Here is a 17,877-nt window from a genome sequence, read left to right as displayed (position 1 = left end):
TAAAATGGGGTCACTTATTGGGGTTCTGCTTTCCTGACATGTCAAGGGATCTATCAATATGACATGGCACCTCCAAACCACTGCAGCAAAATCTGCACTCCAATATGGCGCTCCTTCCCTTCTTCACTTTGCACTGTGCCTCAAAAGTAGTTTTCAACCTCATATGGGGTATTGCCAAACTCAGTAGAAATTGTGTAATAAATGTTATGGCTCATTTGTTCCTATTACCCTTTTTGAAAATTAAAACTTTGGGGCTAAATCAACATTTTAGTGAAAAAATTATATTTTTTTATTTTCACAGCCCAATGCTAGACTTCTCTGTGAATCACCTGAGGGTTAAAATTGCTCACTACACCCCAACATCAATTCCCTGAGAGGCGTAGTTTCCAGAATGGCTTCACTTGCGGGGTTTTCTGCTGGTTTTCCCTGTACGGGGATCTTCAAACATGACATGGTGTCTACAATCTATTCCAGACAATTTTGCATACCAAAATTCAAATAGCGCTCCTTCCCTTCTGAGTCCTGCCATGCACCCAAAAAGTAGTTTTCCATTATACATGGGGCATCCTTGCACTCAAAAGAAATTGCACAACAAATTGTATGGTCCATTATCTCCTGTTACCCTTAAAAAAATTAAAAATTTGGTGTTAAAGCAACATATTTGAGGTAAAGATATCATTTTTCATTTTTAAGGCTCAACGTAATAAAACTCTATGAAGCACCTGGGGGTCCAAGGTGTTCACCACACCTCTACATAAAGTCCTTGAGGGGTCTAGTTTACAAAATGGGGTTACTTGTGAGGGGGTTTCCACTATTTAGGTACATCAGGGAGTCTCCAAATGCAACATGGTGTTCGCTATCTATTACAGACAATTTTGCATTCGAAAAGTCAAATGGCGCTCCTTCCCTTCCGAGCACCCAAACAGTACGTTTCCACCACATATGAGGTATCAGCATACTCAGGAGAAATTACATCCCATTTTTTCCTGTTACCTTAGCGAAAATGCCAAATTTGGGGTAAATAACATTTTTGTGGGAAAAAGGAAACATTTCTTTTTTTCCTTCCACATTGCTTTATTTCCTGTGAGGCACCTAAAGGGTTAATTAACTTCTTGGATGTGGTTTTGAGCAGTGTGAGGGCTGCAGTTTTTAGGATGGGGTCACTTTGGGGTATTTTCTGTCACCTCGGCCTCTCAAAGTCACTTCAAATGTGATGTGGTCCCTAAAAAATGGTTTTGTAAATTTTGTTGGTAAAATGAAAAATTGCTGATAAATTTTTAACCTTTCTAAAACAAAAAATCATGTTTCAAAAATTGCGCTGATGTAAAGGAGTCATGCGGGAAATGTGATTTATTATTTTGTTGTCAGCTTCTTTCGAATCTTGTTTTGTCCAAAATAATAGAAAAACAGAGACCAAGTAGAGCGGAAAACAGAGACCAAGTAGAGCGGACCTCATATTTGTTGTAATATACATGGACCCCATAAAATACATACAAGAACTTGTGAACAAGAAGGGGTATTTATCATGTTTTTTAAGTAAAACTACTGTACCACAGTTGTGAAAAAGTATATAGTTTTTATTATTACAAAAAGTGCAAATATCAAAAGTCACAAGTGATGACAGTTAGTAGTTAGACATACATAGTTAAAATCCAATTAAATGAGACAGAGAGAGAAAAAGGTCCCAGGGAGGGAGACAGACTACCCCTTAACTAAAACAGGTAAGAAAGTAGTATTACTATATCCCGGGGGGGGGGGACATATAAGTAACCAAAAGATATCAATAGTATACCCCCTGGGCTAGTGGAGTGATGGAATTTCCATACATTAAACAGTAACCAACAGGATAAGGTCCAAATCAGGGCCTGAGTACACCAGTATGTAACACCACCAGAATAAGCTCAGAGAAAAAAAAAAAAAGTCATACAGTGGTGGGTAAATTGGCACCTGAAGGACCTACCTGTGGTATGTATAGCACCCAGAAAGGGAGTCTGTCAGCCTCACATGTGGACCCGGTCCCGACACGTGTTTCGCATGTGCTTCAACGGGAGACCACACATTTGTGTGTTTTGCTGGTTATGTGTTATGTGCCGTTAATATTTTGGGGATCCAATAAAGTGTAATTATTGTGGTTCCCTCACCCTGTGTTGTCTGAGTAGTGTTCCGCCCACGGTTAAGGAGGTCGTGCGTTCAGTTGGGATGAGCCCTGGGCCACGCTGTCTTTCTAAAGGCGGCTGGGCCAGAGGACGAGAGCACCCACTGAGCCCCGTGTCTCCACAATTGGTGGCAGCAGTGGGATACTACTCAGCCTGGTTTACCCAGGGGAGCTGCAGCGGACTGGTGTTTGTGGACACCATCCAGGACTCAACAACCAGGGAGGCATTCAGGTTTCGGACGCTGCCATGTCCAACCCCACCAGCTCAGCCATGGGACAAGGACAAGAGAGGTGATACGACCAAAGCAGTAAATGGATGCTACAGGATCTGTGCCAGAGGCAAAAGATTGACTACAGGAACGCTGACACTCGGTCAGACTTGATCTGGAAATTAGTCCGTTGGGATGCCCAGAATGATGCAGAGGCAGATGAGGATCCCGCCGATATTGACCCAGAGGATTTAAACTATGTGCCACACCATGGATCTAGTGACAATCGGGAATAAACTTGGTCCAAAATGGCCCAAGCCACAGCGTTGTTGGCTGCATTGGGGCGTAAATCCTCAAGAGAAGAGAGGGCTTATGTTCTGGAATATGTTTATGGGATTCCAGCTGCCGTACTGCTAACACCAGCTGCTCGAGAAGGATGGTCCCGCTACCCAGCAGAAGCTGCGCCAAAACAAAGGACTACAAACAGGGCCTGTGACTCGCCCAATCTATGGTGCTGTTATACATGTGGGCACCATGGAAATGTCGATAAAGATTGTCTTCAAAACAGAGGCCGCATGCTTGGAGCCTGTCTGCCAGTCCAACCAGTCAACATATGCCGAGATGAACCAACGAGACCTGAGGAATGCTACTCCCGAGAAATACCAATAGCTGAGGAAGTAATTTACCCAGTCCACACCCTACGGCAGGCCGGACACCGTACACCAGCCAACCTCCATCCCCACATCCAGACGGTCAAGGTCGGTGATATACAGGCCCAGGGACTTCGAGACACTGGATCTTCCATTACCCTGGTAATCCCAGTTATTATTTCCCCAGAAGACCCTTTACCAGATTCCCAATTATCCATCTCCCTGGCTGAGGTCCAGCGCTCAGACATCCCTCTGGCATGTGTGCAGTTGGACCTAAGGACCGACCAGGGAGAGGTCGAGGTGGAGCTTGTGGACAGCCTCCCCACACCTGGTATTTTGGGGACCAACCAGGAAGTGATCGATGTGGGGCTTGTGAACAGCCTCCCCATACCGGTCATTGTGGAGACTGACCAGAGCAAGGCTGATGTGGAGCTTATGGACACCGTCCCCACACCAAATATTTTGGGAAATGACCAGGGAGAGGTTGATATGAGACTTGTGAACAGCCTCCCCACACCTGTCATTGTGGAGACTAAACAGAGCAAGGCTGATGTGGAGCTTATGGACATTGTCCCCACACCAGATATTTTGGGAAATTACCAGGGAGAGGTTGATGTGAGACTTGTGAACAGCCTCCCCACACCTGTCATTGTGGAGACTAACCAGAGCAAAGCTGATGTGGAGCTAATGCACAGCATCCCCACACCTGTTATTTTGGGGTGTGACCAGGAAGAGGTCCATATGGAGTTTATGGACAGCCTCCCCACACCTGTTGTTTCGGGGACTAACTAGGATGAAGTTGATGTGGGGCTCATGCATGGTCTAACCACTTCTGTTATTTCGGGGACTAACCAGGAGAAAATTGAAGTCGGGTTCAGAGGGGAGTGGAAGTGGGGCTTGTGAATTACCTGCTCACACCAGTTATTTTGGAGTATGACCTAGGACAATGACTATCCAGTCAGTTTGAAGCAGCCATCACCCACTTCCAAGCCAAGCAGGACCCTGATGTGGATCTTTCTAACATCTTTTCCAAGGATAATTCACATTCCCAGTCTCCAGCATCCACTTCTGAGCCAAGAACCGTGAGTAAGCCTAACCACACTGTGGCTATTGACTGGGGGAAGATTGATAGTAAGAAATGTATGCAAGCCCAACTCATGGACCCCGCCTTAGTGCTTGTCCGCAATATGGCTGCTCAACTTGGGGGGGTAATCAGGGGGAGGTGTATAGATGCAAGCCTCTGTTGCTGACCTCACCATTAAAAAGGACAATGCCGTCAAGAGGAGAAGGATGATCGGAAGCCTATCATGTCTGGCTAATATTAAGAAGGGGGAGGAATGTGACGACATGGACTCTCATGAGTTAAAGTTTCTTAACATTCAGCCAGATGTATTGTTCTTTTGTGTATTAACTCATGTTTGCTTAGCTATTGTTTCTCCAGACCCTTCCAGTAATCATTGTAATGTAGTTGTGTATTGCTAATGTAATTACCTTAGTAGCCATTGTCTAGTCTGTGACTTGCAGACTCCATGTAGATAACCTCAGTCTTCCTACCCACATCATTTAAATGAACATTATCCATGCAGCTTGATATTCATCCAATGAAGAAGCAATGAGAAGCAATCTTGTCCAACCAATCCGATGAGGACGCAGTGTATCCAAGTGGAAGGCTGTGGCTATAAAAGGGATTTCTTTAAGTCACCAGAGGTTGTTGATGGATGTGCACGATCCAGTCTAAGCTCTTAGAAGCTGGCTAGAGGATTAGGATACCTTGTGGCTTCAATCTAGGGACTTCGGTTCCGATTGGAGACCATATTCACAGCCTAGGGATTTCGACTCCGGCTGCCAGGATTATATCATCATACCAGAGACTACTTAAGGAGGAAACCCAGGTTGGGACAAATCGGTCACCTGGTACAGACTTTGCAGACCTCAGCCAGCTTCCTAAATCTGGCGTTATTCCAGTCACGGTGGGTGCCCGCCGAAAGCGGGGTGCTGCTGGATTGGAGTAATTAGCCCTGGAACATCTGAGGCATGGACATTCTAAATCCCCGGTGAGCCAGCGGAAGGGTGAGACTCTGTTGCCTGTTACATTTGTGTGTTTTGCTGGTTATGTGTTATGTGCCATTAATATTTTGGGAATCCAATAAAGTCTAATTATTGTGGTTCCCTCACCCTGTGTTGTCTGAGTAGTGTTCCGCCCACAGTTAAGGAGGTCGTGCGTTCAGTTGGGATGAACCCTGGGCCACGCTGTCTTTCTAAAGGCGGCTGGGCCAGAGGACGAGAGCACCCACTGATCCCCGTGTCTCCACAGAGAGTACCCAAAATCTTTCACATATTACAACCGCTCATCATGTCTATCAGTAAATATTGATGAATCCGATCATTTGACGAAGAACAAAACAGAAGTTATAGGAGAAAAACAAAATAAGAGAATAACAAACAACTAAAAACATAACATTTCTCATCACCTCCTTTTCACCAGTTAAAAGATATATATATATATATATATATATATATGTCCATTCTATAAAAATGTAAAGATGTTTAACCCATAGCGGAATCATAAGGTGAAAAATCAAATCAAAACCAAAATTGTCATTTTTAGTCAATCTTTCAGTCACCTAATCAGCCAAGAAATGTTGTAGGTACCCGAAAATAATGCCAATAAAATCCACTGCTCAGCAGGCAATAAAACAAGCCCTCATATGGCTATGTGCATAGAAAAATAAAAAAGATATGGGAGATTGACAGCTTTCTGCTTATGCACAGCATACACAGAAAATGGCCGATCAGTGGTGTGGGAGGGGTTATAGATGGCTCAGCATTCAGAGAACTACTAGATCTAGATCTGCAGAGGAGTTAGCAGGGATTATATCAAAATTGCCATAGAGCATCTATATATGCCCAAACCAAAGAAAGTTGCACATAGTAATTAAATATTTAAAAAATATAAATCTGAAAATTGTGAGATGCATTTGTATTCAGCCCCCTGTAGTCTAATCCCCTAAGTAAAATCCTGAGTGACCAGTCGCCTCCAGAAGTCACATGATTAGGACATTGCCTCCACTTGTGTGTAATTTGTTCACAGTTGTTCTGTGAAGGCCTCAGAGGTTTGTAGGAGAACATCAGGGATTAAACAACATCAAGAAAACCAAGGAACACACCGGACAGGTCAGGGATAAAGAGGAGAGGAGTAAAGCAGGGTTAGGTTATAAAAAGTAGCTCAAGCTCTGCACATCTCATGGGGAACTGTACAATCCATCATCCAAAACTGGAAGGAGTATGGCACAACTGCAAACCTACAAGACATGGCTGTCCACCGAGACTGACATCTCAAGAAGGAGAGCACTTATGAGAGAAGAGCCGAGAGGACCATGGTCACCGGAGGAGCCACAGAGATCACAGCGGGATGACTATGAGACGTATACTCCACAAATCTGGTCTTCTTGAAAGCAAGAAGCCATAAGTAATTTGCAGTTTGCAAAAAGCCATGTAGTTTTCAACTACATATGGGGTATTGGCGAACTCAGGAGAAATCGTGTAATAAATTTTATGGTCCATTTATTCCTATTACCCTTTTTGAAAATTAAAACTTTGGGGTCAAAGTAACATTTTAGCAGAAAAATGGTAAGTTTTTATTTTCACAACCTAATGTTATACATCTCTGTGAATCACCTAATGGTTAAAATTGCTCATTACACCTCAAGATCAATTTCTTGAGAGGTGTAATTTCCAGAATGGCTTCACTTGTGGGGGTCTCTGCTGTTATGCCCCGTGAGGGGATCTTCAATCACGACATGGTGTCCACAACCAATCCTGCATTCCAAAATTCAAATAGTGCTCCTTAACTTGTGACTCCTGCCATAAAAAAGTAGTTTTCCATAATACATGGGACATCCCTGTACTGAGGAAAAATTGGACAACAATGTGTATGGTCCACTATCTCCGGTTACCCTTGAGAAAATTAAAAATTTGGGGTTAAAGCAATATATTTGTAGAAAAAATGTAATTTTTCATTTTCACAGCTCAACGTGATAAAATTCTGTGAAACCCTTGGGGGTTCAAGGTGCTCACCACACCTCTAGATAAATTCCTTGAGGGGTCTAGTTTCCAAAATGGGGTGACTTGTGGGGGGTTTCCACTATTTAAGTACATCAGGGGGTCTGCAAATGCAACATGGTGTTCACTATCTATTATAGACAATTTTGCATTCGAAAAGTCAAATGGCGCTCCTTCCCTTCCCAGTGCCCAAACAGTAGTTTTCCACCACATATGAGTTATCAGCATACTCAGGAGAAATTGCACAACAAACTGTACACTCTATTCTCTCCTGTTACCTTTGTAAAAATGCCAAATTTGGGGTAAAGTAACATTTTTGTAGGAAAAAGGAAACATTTCTTTTTTTCCTTCCACATTGCTTTAATTCATGTGAAGCACCTAAAGGGGTAATAATCTTCTTGAATGTGGTTTTGAGCAGTTTGAGGGGTGCAGTTTTTAGAATGGGGTCACTTTTTGGTATTTTCTGTCACCTTGGCCTCTCAAAGTCATTTCAAATGTGATGTGGTCCCTAAAATGGTTTTGTAAATTTTGTTGGAAAAATTAGAAATTGCTGATGAACTTTGAATCCTTCTAACTTATCTAAAAAAAAAATCATGTTTCAAAAATTGTGCAGATGTAAAGGAGCGATGTGGGAAATGTTATTTATTATTTTGTTGTCAGCTTCTTTCGAAATCTTTTTTCTCCCAAGTAAGTGACTAAGGAACGAGAGCACAATAACACAGAAGACGGAACAATGAGCGCGACGTCCAGCCAAATCTACGGCGTAAATTGGAAAGACTGATACAACTGTGCAGTACATTTTGTATCTTATTTTTGTCCCCAATTTGGCATAGAGAACTCAGGAGCGGTGAAGAGAACAAATCGTCCTGAATATGGACAGTCATGGCCGAAAATGTTGGCAGCGGCACCCTTGAAAATATTCCAGAGAAAGACGTATTTCTCCAGAAAATTTTCACAATGTCAAACATTTTGTTATACACGTGTTTATTTTCTTGTATTAAAACAAAACAACAAAAAAACAAACAAAAAACAGAAAAAGGCAAATTAGAGATAATTTCACACAAAACTCGAAAAATTGAGGGGACAAAATTGTTGCCTCCCTCAACTTAATATTTGGATCTACACTTTTTGGAATAAATCCCTTCCATCAGTCGTCTCCTATACAGGACACATCCACAGCTTCTTCCTCCTCTCACCTGGAATCTCGGACTCTTCTTTATAAACGTCTCCAGGTCTCTCATATCTGAAGGCGTCTTCTCTTCTCTTCTTCTTCTCTTCTCTCCCAACAGCAATTTTCAGATCTCTTCACAGGTGTCAATGGGATTTAGCTCCAGACTTATTGCGGCCTCTTCAGAACTCTCCGGTGCTTTGTTTCCATCCATTTCTGGAGATTCTTGAAGTGTTTGGGGTCATAGTCCTGCTGGAGACCCCTGACCTTCGATGCATCTCCAGTTTTCTGACACTGGGCTCTACATTGCCACCCAGAATCCTTTGATAATCTTCAGATTTCATGATGTCTTGCACACAGACAGGGCCTCCAGTGCCAGAGGCAGCAAAATAACCCCAAACATCTCTGACCTCCACCATGTGTGACTGTAGATGCTGCGCTCTTTTCTTTATAGGCCTCATTCTGTTTTTGATAAACAGTAGAATGATGTGCTTTCCATAAACCTCTATCTTGGTCTCATCTGTCAACGAGACGCTTTCCCAGAAGGATTCTGGTTACCTACGTATATTTTGGCTTTTTTACGTATCTGTGTCAGCAGTGGGGTCCTCCTGGGTCTCCTCCATAGTGCTTTATTTCATTCAGGTATGGACGGATAATTCTCGCTGACACTGATGCCCCCTCAGCTGCAGGACAGGTTGAATTTCTTTGGAACTTGATTGGGGCTTATCCTCCATCCGGACTATCCTGAACTGCAACATATCATCAATTTTTCTTTGCTGTCCACATGCACGGAGATTAGCTACAGTGCCATGGGTTGTTAACTTATTGATTTTGTCGCGCATCATGGACAAAGGAACATCAAAATCTCTGGAAATAAACTTGTAACCTTGAGATTGTTGATATCTTTCAACAATTTTGGTCCCCAGATAGTTTTCGTCTCTTCTTTCTGTTCTCCATGCTTAGTCTGACACACAATGCGAAGATTGAGTCAACTTCTCCCTTTTTTATCTGGTTTCAGGTGTGATTTTCTTATTGCCCACAGCTAATACTAGTCACAGCTGAGGTTGAACGTGCGTCACATTCTTGAACCAAAGTTGTTTACCCACAATTTGGAAAAGGTGTTGATAAATTTGTCCAGACCATTTCTGAGGTTTTGTGTGAAACTATGTCCAATTTTCCCCTTTAAATATTGACCATCTGACAAATCTATGGCAAAGAAAATAACCAAATTTTTGGAACTTTTTTCTTTTTAAATAACTGAGAAAACTAATATTGCAATTTTGACTGTGTGTCTGCATCGTGTGGACAAGGGGAATAGAGTGTGCCGAACACTGAGATAACTCAAAACCAAATAATTTTAATTGACTTTGGCAAAGACGATCCGGCAGGGCACAGATTATGTAGTTAATGATTAGAGGACGAAGGTTTTACAAGAATATGGAGCCATTGTCCTATATAAAGTCATCTGTGATCCTGGAGACACCTGCAAGGTCTGGAGGAGCTGGAAACACCGTGAGTACCGAGATGTTGTGTATAATGGATGTTTTTCACATTTACGACATTGTCGAATTTGTGGAATTTTTCATATTTTTTCTTCAATTTGCTTCCTCTATAATAAGAGTCAATGAGTCCAATGGTTTTCTGATGTCCCCATGATCTTCCTACCCTACGTTAGTGCTGACAGATATGACTTCAATCTGAGCACGGGTGTGACACTGGTTCTGGATGAAAGGAGTCACAACTTTCTAATCCTATATTGTTATACATTTTAGCATCCACGACTGGACAGTAGAGTGTCTCCTGCACCAATTAGTTACCTCTCATGTGTATAATTATGTTTTTTTCAAATCAAAAAAGTCCATGGAGCCTCTGTTAGGAGTCTCAACACAGAAACCAGCCAGATATCCCTCCGGGAAGGACCCAGCCAAGGGGTGGCTCTTTTAAGGAGACCACCATAACTACTGGTCTCCCCGAGATCAGTGATTGTTTTGTTGGATATTTGACCAAAAGGGCCACTTAATATGGTGATTATGGTGGTCTCCTAAAAAGAGCCACCCCTTGGCTGGGTCCTTCCCGGAGGGATATCTGGCTGGTTTCTGTGTTGAGACTCCTAACAGAGGCTCCATGGACTTTTTTGATTTGCACATTTCCCAGGGGGCAATGTACCTAGGATTTCACTGTCTTGAGCGCCCTCGCTGGCTGCTGGCAGTGTTTTCTCTGGCTGGTCTCCTCGAGATCAGTGATTGTTTTGTCTTAATTATGTTTTATTGCTGACAAACCACCTACAATGTTCCGTACTTCTTAGATGACTTCTCAAAGAACAAAGGGTCTCCAATAGTCAATATTGCTATTTACTTTTTGTCATCTTTTGTCTGCATTTCATTTGCACCTTATTCTTTTTCTAATTTGCAACTTTTTTAAAGTCTTTTATGTACGTGTTTGACTGTTTTTCTTTTGCTCATTATTGTGGGCGCAGTTTGGGCTTTTCAATATGTTTTAGTTTTTTTTAAACAGTGCCATAACTTTTATTACGCAAGTATACTCCAACACCCCCCCCCCCTCTAGTGAGGTCATGTACGTCATAACTTCTTGACAAAATTTTGTAATATTTTATCAGAAAATTGGGAAAAGGTTTAAAGCCAAAAATGTAAACATTTTTTTCATTGCCATTAACAGCCTGCACCATTTTGAAAAAGTCAAGAAATATCACAAGACATAAAAAGTAAATATGAAAAAATGCAAATGATGAATTAGGCTCAAAGTATTCTGAGAGCCAACAAAAAACACAAATATAATATAAAAGTACATCCTATTACTAAGTGATTAATGGCAGGTAATAGTGGGAGGTATAGAGAGGACGTATTTTTATTGTCTTCAGCATAATCTGACTAGGAGTGAAATGTTCTTTTTCTTTCAGAACAATGAGGTTCTTTCTGTTTTTGGGAGTGGCTCTACTTCTCACATTGGCTTTTGCTGATCACCATGAAGGCGATCCTAAACATAACAATGACCACCATGATGGCCATACCATGAAAGCGGAAACCCAATGCAAGGAGCACCATGAACACCATAACGAGTCCATGCCCTGCCACAAGATAGCTCCATTCACTTCAAAATTCTCCTTTGACCTGTATCGGCAGGTGGCTCTAGATCATCCTTCAGAGAACATTGTCTTCTCACCGGTCAGTATTTCGACTGCATTTGCTCTGCTGTCTCTTGGTGCTAAGGATCACACCCGCTCACAAATCATTGAAGGAATCGGTTTCAATATTTCGGAGATTTCAGAACAAGACATGCATGAAGGCGTTCACCAACTTCAGGTTCTCCTGAATGATGTGGACAGGGAGCTGCAACTCAGTGGTGGGAATGCGCTCTTCATATCCAGAGAATATAAGATTCTCCAGACGTTCTTAGATAAGGCGAAGAAACTCTACAACTCCGAGGCATTTTCAACTGACTTCAGGAACAGTGAAGAAGCGAAAAATCAGATTAACAGTTACGTAGAAAAGAACACCCATGGCAAGATCACAGATCTGCTGGACAGCGTAGACCAGGATGCCATTTTGGTCCTGATCAACTACATTTATTTCAGAGGTAATTACATTATAACACATAGTCCACCACACATAGTCATATAAATTCTGTCTTCACCCCCCCATCCATGCTCAGTAGCGCCCATGATTATCTAAGATGGAAATATTAATACCAAACCCTTCTCTAGTAAACCGTCCTCTGCTATCAATGGGATGTCTCACTTGCAGTTGCGTAAAGTTTTGGGTAAAGTTTTCTCCTACTTCACATTTTTTGAGTGTAAATAACACCTGTCATATAATATCACAGCTCAGCCACTATTATCTCAGTGATACAACCATTTTTATTTCTATTTCTTCATAGGTAAATGGGAAAAACCATTTACTGTAGACCGGACGAAAGAAGGAGACTTTCACGTCAGTGAGAGCACAACTGTGAAGGTGCCGTTCATGAATAGAATGGGATGGTATGACGTGGTTTTTAGTGATGAGGCCACCGTGATCTCCATACCCTATAAAGGAGATGCCAACGCCTTATTCATCCTGCCGAAGAAGGGAAAGTTACGCGAAATAGAACAGAATTATAATAGCGAAACAATTCAAAAGTGGAAGAAGTCGATGAGGAGACGGTAAAGAAATATATGGCCACCTGACTTTTATCTGATATCTATCTATAGTGTTTATCTATGTCTCTGTCTATCGCACACTAAGCTGTTTTTCTTGCCATAACTAAAAAGGAAGTTGTATCCATAGGCGGCCATTATGGAGGCTAAGGAGGACGCTCTTTAGTCACCCGGCCACCCACTATAACTGTGTATACAGCCTCTTCCCTCTCTCCTCTTTCTCTCTATTCTTTCTGCTTTGGTCACTCTTATATATTCATCTCTCATAATCATCACCCTTATGCGGACGTCACACGAGACGATCTATTGTGTGATATGTTGTGGGGGTCACGGTTTTCGTGACGCACATCCGGCATCGTTCACGACTTCGTCTCGTGTGACACCTAAGAGCGACTCTTAATCGGTTGTAAATCGTGTATCGTGCACACGTCGCTCATTTTTAAAAAAATCGCTTAATCTTATTTGCGCAGGTAGTTCATCGTACCCGGGGCAGCACACATCGCTCCATGTGACACCGCGGGAACGATGAACACAGCTTACCTACGTCCCGCGGCTCCCGCCGGCAATGCGGAAGGAAGGAGGTGGGCGGGATGTTTACATCCCGCTCATCTCCGCCTCTCCTCTTCTATTGGGCGTCCGCTGTGTGACGTCGCAGTGACGCCAAACAACCCACCCCCTTCAGGAAGTGGATGTTCGCCGCCCACAGCGACGCCCCTCAGCAGGTAAGTTCGTGTGACGGAGGTTTAACGACTTTGTGCGACACAGGCAGCGGTTTGCCTGTGACGCACAAACGACGGGGGGGGGGTACGATCGCTCATGTGATCGCACGATAGATCGTATCGTGTGACGCCCGCATTAGTCTATTTTTCCATCTTGGAGTAATTTGGGGGCACTACAATAGTCATGAAGGGATCACCGTGTGTCAGGATGTAGAAACACAATCCTTTTCTTGGCAAGTACATTTTTTCAGGACAAGATAACAAAGTATATATATATATATATATATATATATATATATATGATTCTGCTCCTCTTTATTTTACATAGAGTGGTGGACCTATTCCTCCCAAAATTCGAGATCTCCAGCACTATCAACATTAAGGAAACATTAAGCAAGATGGGCATAGTAGACGTCTTCTCAGACAAGGCTGATCTATCTGGAATTACTGAAGAAACCAATGCAAAGATTGCTAAGGTAAGATCCATCGATCGATCCATCTATCTCCGATTTATTTCCATTCTATATACAGTGGGTACGGAAAGTATTCAGACCCCTTTAAATTTTTCACTCTTTGTTTCACTGCAGCCATTTGGTAAATTCTCATTAATGTGCACTCTGCGCCCCATCCCCCATCTTGGAACATCAACTTCGGAACTGGAGGAAAATCAGGTTTAGCGCCGCGCTTGAAGACCACGGACATCAGTGTTGAACAAACAATTCTTTTATTTCATTTCATTCCTATGCGTTTCGGAGACCACAACTGCCTCCTTCTTCAGGGAAAAGAAGGAGGCAGTTGTGGTCTCCGAAACGCGTAGGAATGAAATGAAATAAAAGAATTGTTTGTTCAACACTGATGTCTGTGGTCTTCAAGCGCGGCGCTAAACCTGTTTTCCTCCAGTTCCGAAGTTGATGTTCCACTTGTACAACAGGGCTGCTGCTGGACCACTTAGGCACTCGCTTATGCCACTAAAGGAGTTGTGACTGGCACAACCCGATCAGGTGAGTGCACCGCTTCTTTATACTTTTTACCCAGTAAATCGGGTAAGACCCTATTGCGCCTTTTCTCTCCCAATTTAGTTTCCATCCCCCATCTTGACAGAAGAAAACAGAAATGTAGAAATTTTTGCAAATGTATTAAACAAGAAAAACTGAGATATCACATGGTCATAAGTATTCAGCCCCTTTGCTCAGACACTCATATGTAAGTCCCATGCTGTCCATTTCCTTGTGATCCTCCTTTAGATGGTTCTCCTCCTTCATTGGAGTCCGGCTGTGTGTAATTACACTGATAGGACGTGATTTGGAAAGGCGCACACCTGTCTATATAAGACCTCACAGCTCACACTGCATGTCACACCAAATGAGGATCATGAGGTCAAAGGAAGTGCTCTAGGAGCTCAGAGACAGAATTGTGGCAAGGCACAGATCTAGCCAAGGTTACAAAAGAATTTATGCAGTACTCAAGATTCCTAAGAGCACGGTGGCCTCCATAACCCTTTAATGGAAGAAGTTTGGGACCACCAAAACTCTACCTAGACCCAGCCGTCCAGCCAAACTGAGCAATTGTGGGAGAAGAGCCTTGGTGAGAGGTAAAGAATAACCTCAAGATCACTGTGGCTGAGCTCCAGAGATGTGACTCGCCCACCCCAGGGCCTTAGGTGACTCGGTGTCGGGCCGGACTAGTCCAGGGTAGTCAGCGGTGGCGGGGCCCGACTCCGTGACCCTGGTGGAGTCAATTAAAGTGGCGGTATGGATGGTGATGATTAATAATAAAGTTTATGGAAATATATTCGTGACACCACCTGTGGATTGCGGCTATGGAGCTGCCGCTGCTGGATGGGGTCTCCGGGGCTGATGTAATGGCAGCTATGGTGGTTCTGCTCCCCACAGGTGGAGCGGTACCCCGGGACAACCGTTGGTGCTCGTAAGAGTCTATGGTGTTTTGTGAATGACGCAGTGCAGGGCAAAATAAAGGAAGTGACACCGGAGGTTGCAGTTCAAGGTCTTTTACTCACTGTTGCCAGGGCTGCAGCAGACTGGTTGCCGTTGGAGTGCTGGAATCCACCATCCGGTGCCTCCACCGATCCCAGGTAATTCTTAGGGTTAATACCGGTGCACCACTTTTAGGTCTCTTTCCTTGGCTGGCTTCACAGCCTTGACTTTGATAGAAGAACTTGTCTTGGCCTCTCCCATAGAATCTGGTCAAGGGGGCTTGCCTGACTGGAATCTTGCCTCTTCCCAGGGGATCTACAGCAGGTTGTGGCCCTGGGCGCTTGCAACCACCCGGGGCCTTCGTTATTACTTTGAGGAAATGTCTTTCTTCGCTCTGTCTGGGAACCGTCCCCGAATGCAGCCAGACCCCTCCACCCGATCTTCCTGTGGAGCAGGCCACGAGCAAATATGCCCTTCCGTGGCCCTGGGATCCTCTCTTCTCTGTCTGTGGTGTCACCTGGGCCTAGCTGGGGCCCAGGATCTCCACCAGGAAACTTCTCTCTCTTCACTGTCTCAACCTACTACCACTCTCCTCCTCTGCCTCACGCAGACTCCTCACTCCTCTCTCCTACTGACAGACTACTCTGCCCTTGAACTTCCTGTTTCTACCCTCACTTTCTAGTTGGCTCCTCCCACTTTTCCTGTTGCTAGGCCCCCACCCCATGGGAGGAGAGATGGGTCTTACGGCCCCCTGACTACAGCACAGGGGTAGCTGCCACTATCTCTGGTCCCTGTATGTGCCTAACAATGGGTGTTCATGTGAATTTGCCTGTGAACCGGTATATACCTTTGTCCTTACCTAGGATAGGACATCACACCTCTGGCTGAGGTGCAATATCTCTGTGGCGACGGAAGCCTCAGGGGCGCCACAGATGCAGTAGGGAGATGGGAGAAAGTTCCACAAAGTCAACCATCACTGCAGCATCCATCAGTCGGGCCTTTATAGCAGGATGGCCCGACGGAAGCCTCTCCTCAGTGCAAGACATATGAAAGCCCATATAGAGTTTGCAAAAAAACACATGAAGGACTCCCAGACTATGAGAAATAAGATTCTCTGGTCTGATGAGACGAAGATAGAACTTTTTGGTGATAATTCTAAGCGGTATGTGTGGAGAAAACCAGGCACTGCTCATCACCTGCCCAAAACAATCCCCACAGTGAGACATGGGGGTGGCAGTATCATGCTATGGGGGCAGGGACAGGACGACTGGTGGCAATTGAAGGAAAGATGAATGCGGCCAAGTACAGAGATATCCTGGAAGAAAACCTCCTCCAGAGTGCTCTGGACCTCAGACTTGGTCGAAGGTTCACCTTCCAACAAGACAATGACCCTAAGCACACAGCTAAAATAATAAAGGAGCGGCTTCAGAACAACTCTGTGACCATTCTTGACCGGCCCAGCCAGAGCCCTGACCTAAACCCAATTGAGCATCTCTGGAGAGACCTGAAAATGGCGTCAACCATCTAACCTGACGGAACTGGAGAGGATCTGCAAGGAAGAATGGTCGAGGGTCCCCAAATCCAGAATCTCAAGACGTTTCATGGCTGTACTAGCTCAAAAGGGAGGGTGCCTGTACTCAATACTGAGCAAAGGGGCTGAATACTTATGATTATGGGATATTTCAGTTTTTCTTGTTTAATAAATTTGCAAAAATTTCTACATTTCTGGGTTTTTTTCTGTCAAGTTGGGGGATGGGGGCAGAGTGCACATTACTGAGAAAAAAAAATGAAGTTTTTTGAATTTACTAAATGGCTGCAATGAAATAGAGAGTGAAAAATTTAAAGGGGTCTGAATGCTTTTCATACCAACTATAGTAAGGATTTTAAGAGGCGTCTTGTTCTCCCCCTCCGCAGGCTGTCCATAAAGCTGTTCTCAGTGTGGATGAGAAGGGGACGGAGGCGGCCGGCACTACAGTGATGGAGATGATCCCAACCTCCACTCATCCAGATATTAGTTTTAACCGTCCTTTCACATTATCTATATATGACAAGAAAACCAACAGTATTCTGTTCTTCGCAAGAGTCATCAACCCCCAGAAATGATTCTTCACAAACTTTCCTTCAATAAAATGTTACATTTCATCAGAGCTGTCATTTATTTTTCTGCCATATTCAATCATATTATGAGGCTGTGTGGAGTTACAAGGAGAGTCACTGCAGACTGTTATCCCTGGACAACCCCTTTAATAACCAGATTGACAGCAGCCGAGGCGGCAAGTGCCGGGATTTCTGACTCCAGACTGAAGAAATCCAAAGGTTATGAAAACCTTTTTTGCCAGATCAGGGACGTCTCCATTCTGTGATCTCCATATTCTACGACTTTTCCTTTTGATGTTGTAATTTTAGTGTGGAGGAAAGTTAATAAAATAATAAATATGTATGTACACACACACATATATACAGTATACACCGTGTGCAGAATTATTAGGCAAGTTGTATTTGAGAGGATTTTTTTTATTGATCAACAACTATGTTCTCAATCAACCCAAAAGACTCATAAATATCAAAGCTTAATATTTTTGGCAGTTGGAGTGCGGTCTTTTTTAGATTTGGCTTCTTAGGAGGATTCTGTTTGTGCAGGTGACTATTACTGTGCAGAATTATTAGACAACTTAATAAAAACCAAATATATTCCCATCTCATTTGTTTATTTTCACCAGGTAAACCAGGGGTGGGGAACCTCCAGCCCACGGGCCGTATACGGCCCGCCATGCCCTTTTATGCGGCCCCCGGGCAAATTCCCGGGGGTGGCAGTGCTCGAGCTGCC

The 17,877-nt window shown here is 43.7% G+C and overlaps 1 protein-coding gene across 1 annotated transcript; it reads left to right on the top strand.

Moving 5' to 3' along the window:
* The first annotated feature begins 9,687 nt into the window (after positions 1 to 9,687).
* Positions 9,688 to 17,154, top strand: LOC142258488 (alpha-1-antiproteinase-like). Its single transcript, XM_075331107.1, has 5 exons — positions 9,688 to 9,756; positions 11,162 to 11,838; positions 12,139 to 12,403; positions 13,445 to 13,592; positions 16,965 to 17,154. The coding sequence occupies exons 2-5, from the start codon at positions 11,166 to 11,168 to the stop codon at positions 17,151 to 17,153; spliced, it is 1,275 nt and encodes a 424-aa protein (XP_075187222.1). The 5' UTR covers positions 9,688 to 9,756; positions 11,162 to 11,165; the 3' UTR covers position 17,154.
* Positions 17,155 to 17,877: the final 723 nt, after the last annotated feature.

The sequence above is a fragment of the Anomaloglossus baeobatrachus genome, chromosome 12 (assembly GCF_048569485.1).
Source record: "Anomaloglossus baeobatrachus isolate aAnoBae1 chromosome 12, aAnoBae1.hap1, whole genome shotgun sequence".
Classification (NCBI taxonomy): domain Eukaryota; kingdom Metazoa; phylum Chordata; class Amphibia; order Anura; family Aromobatidae; genus Anomaloglossus; species Anomaloglossus baeobatrachus.
This window is presented reverse-complemented; position numbering and strand designations above follow the sequence as displayed.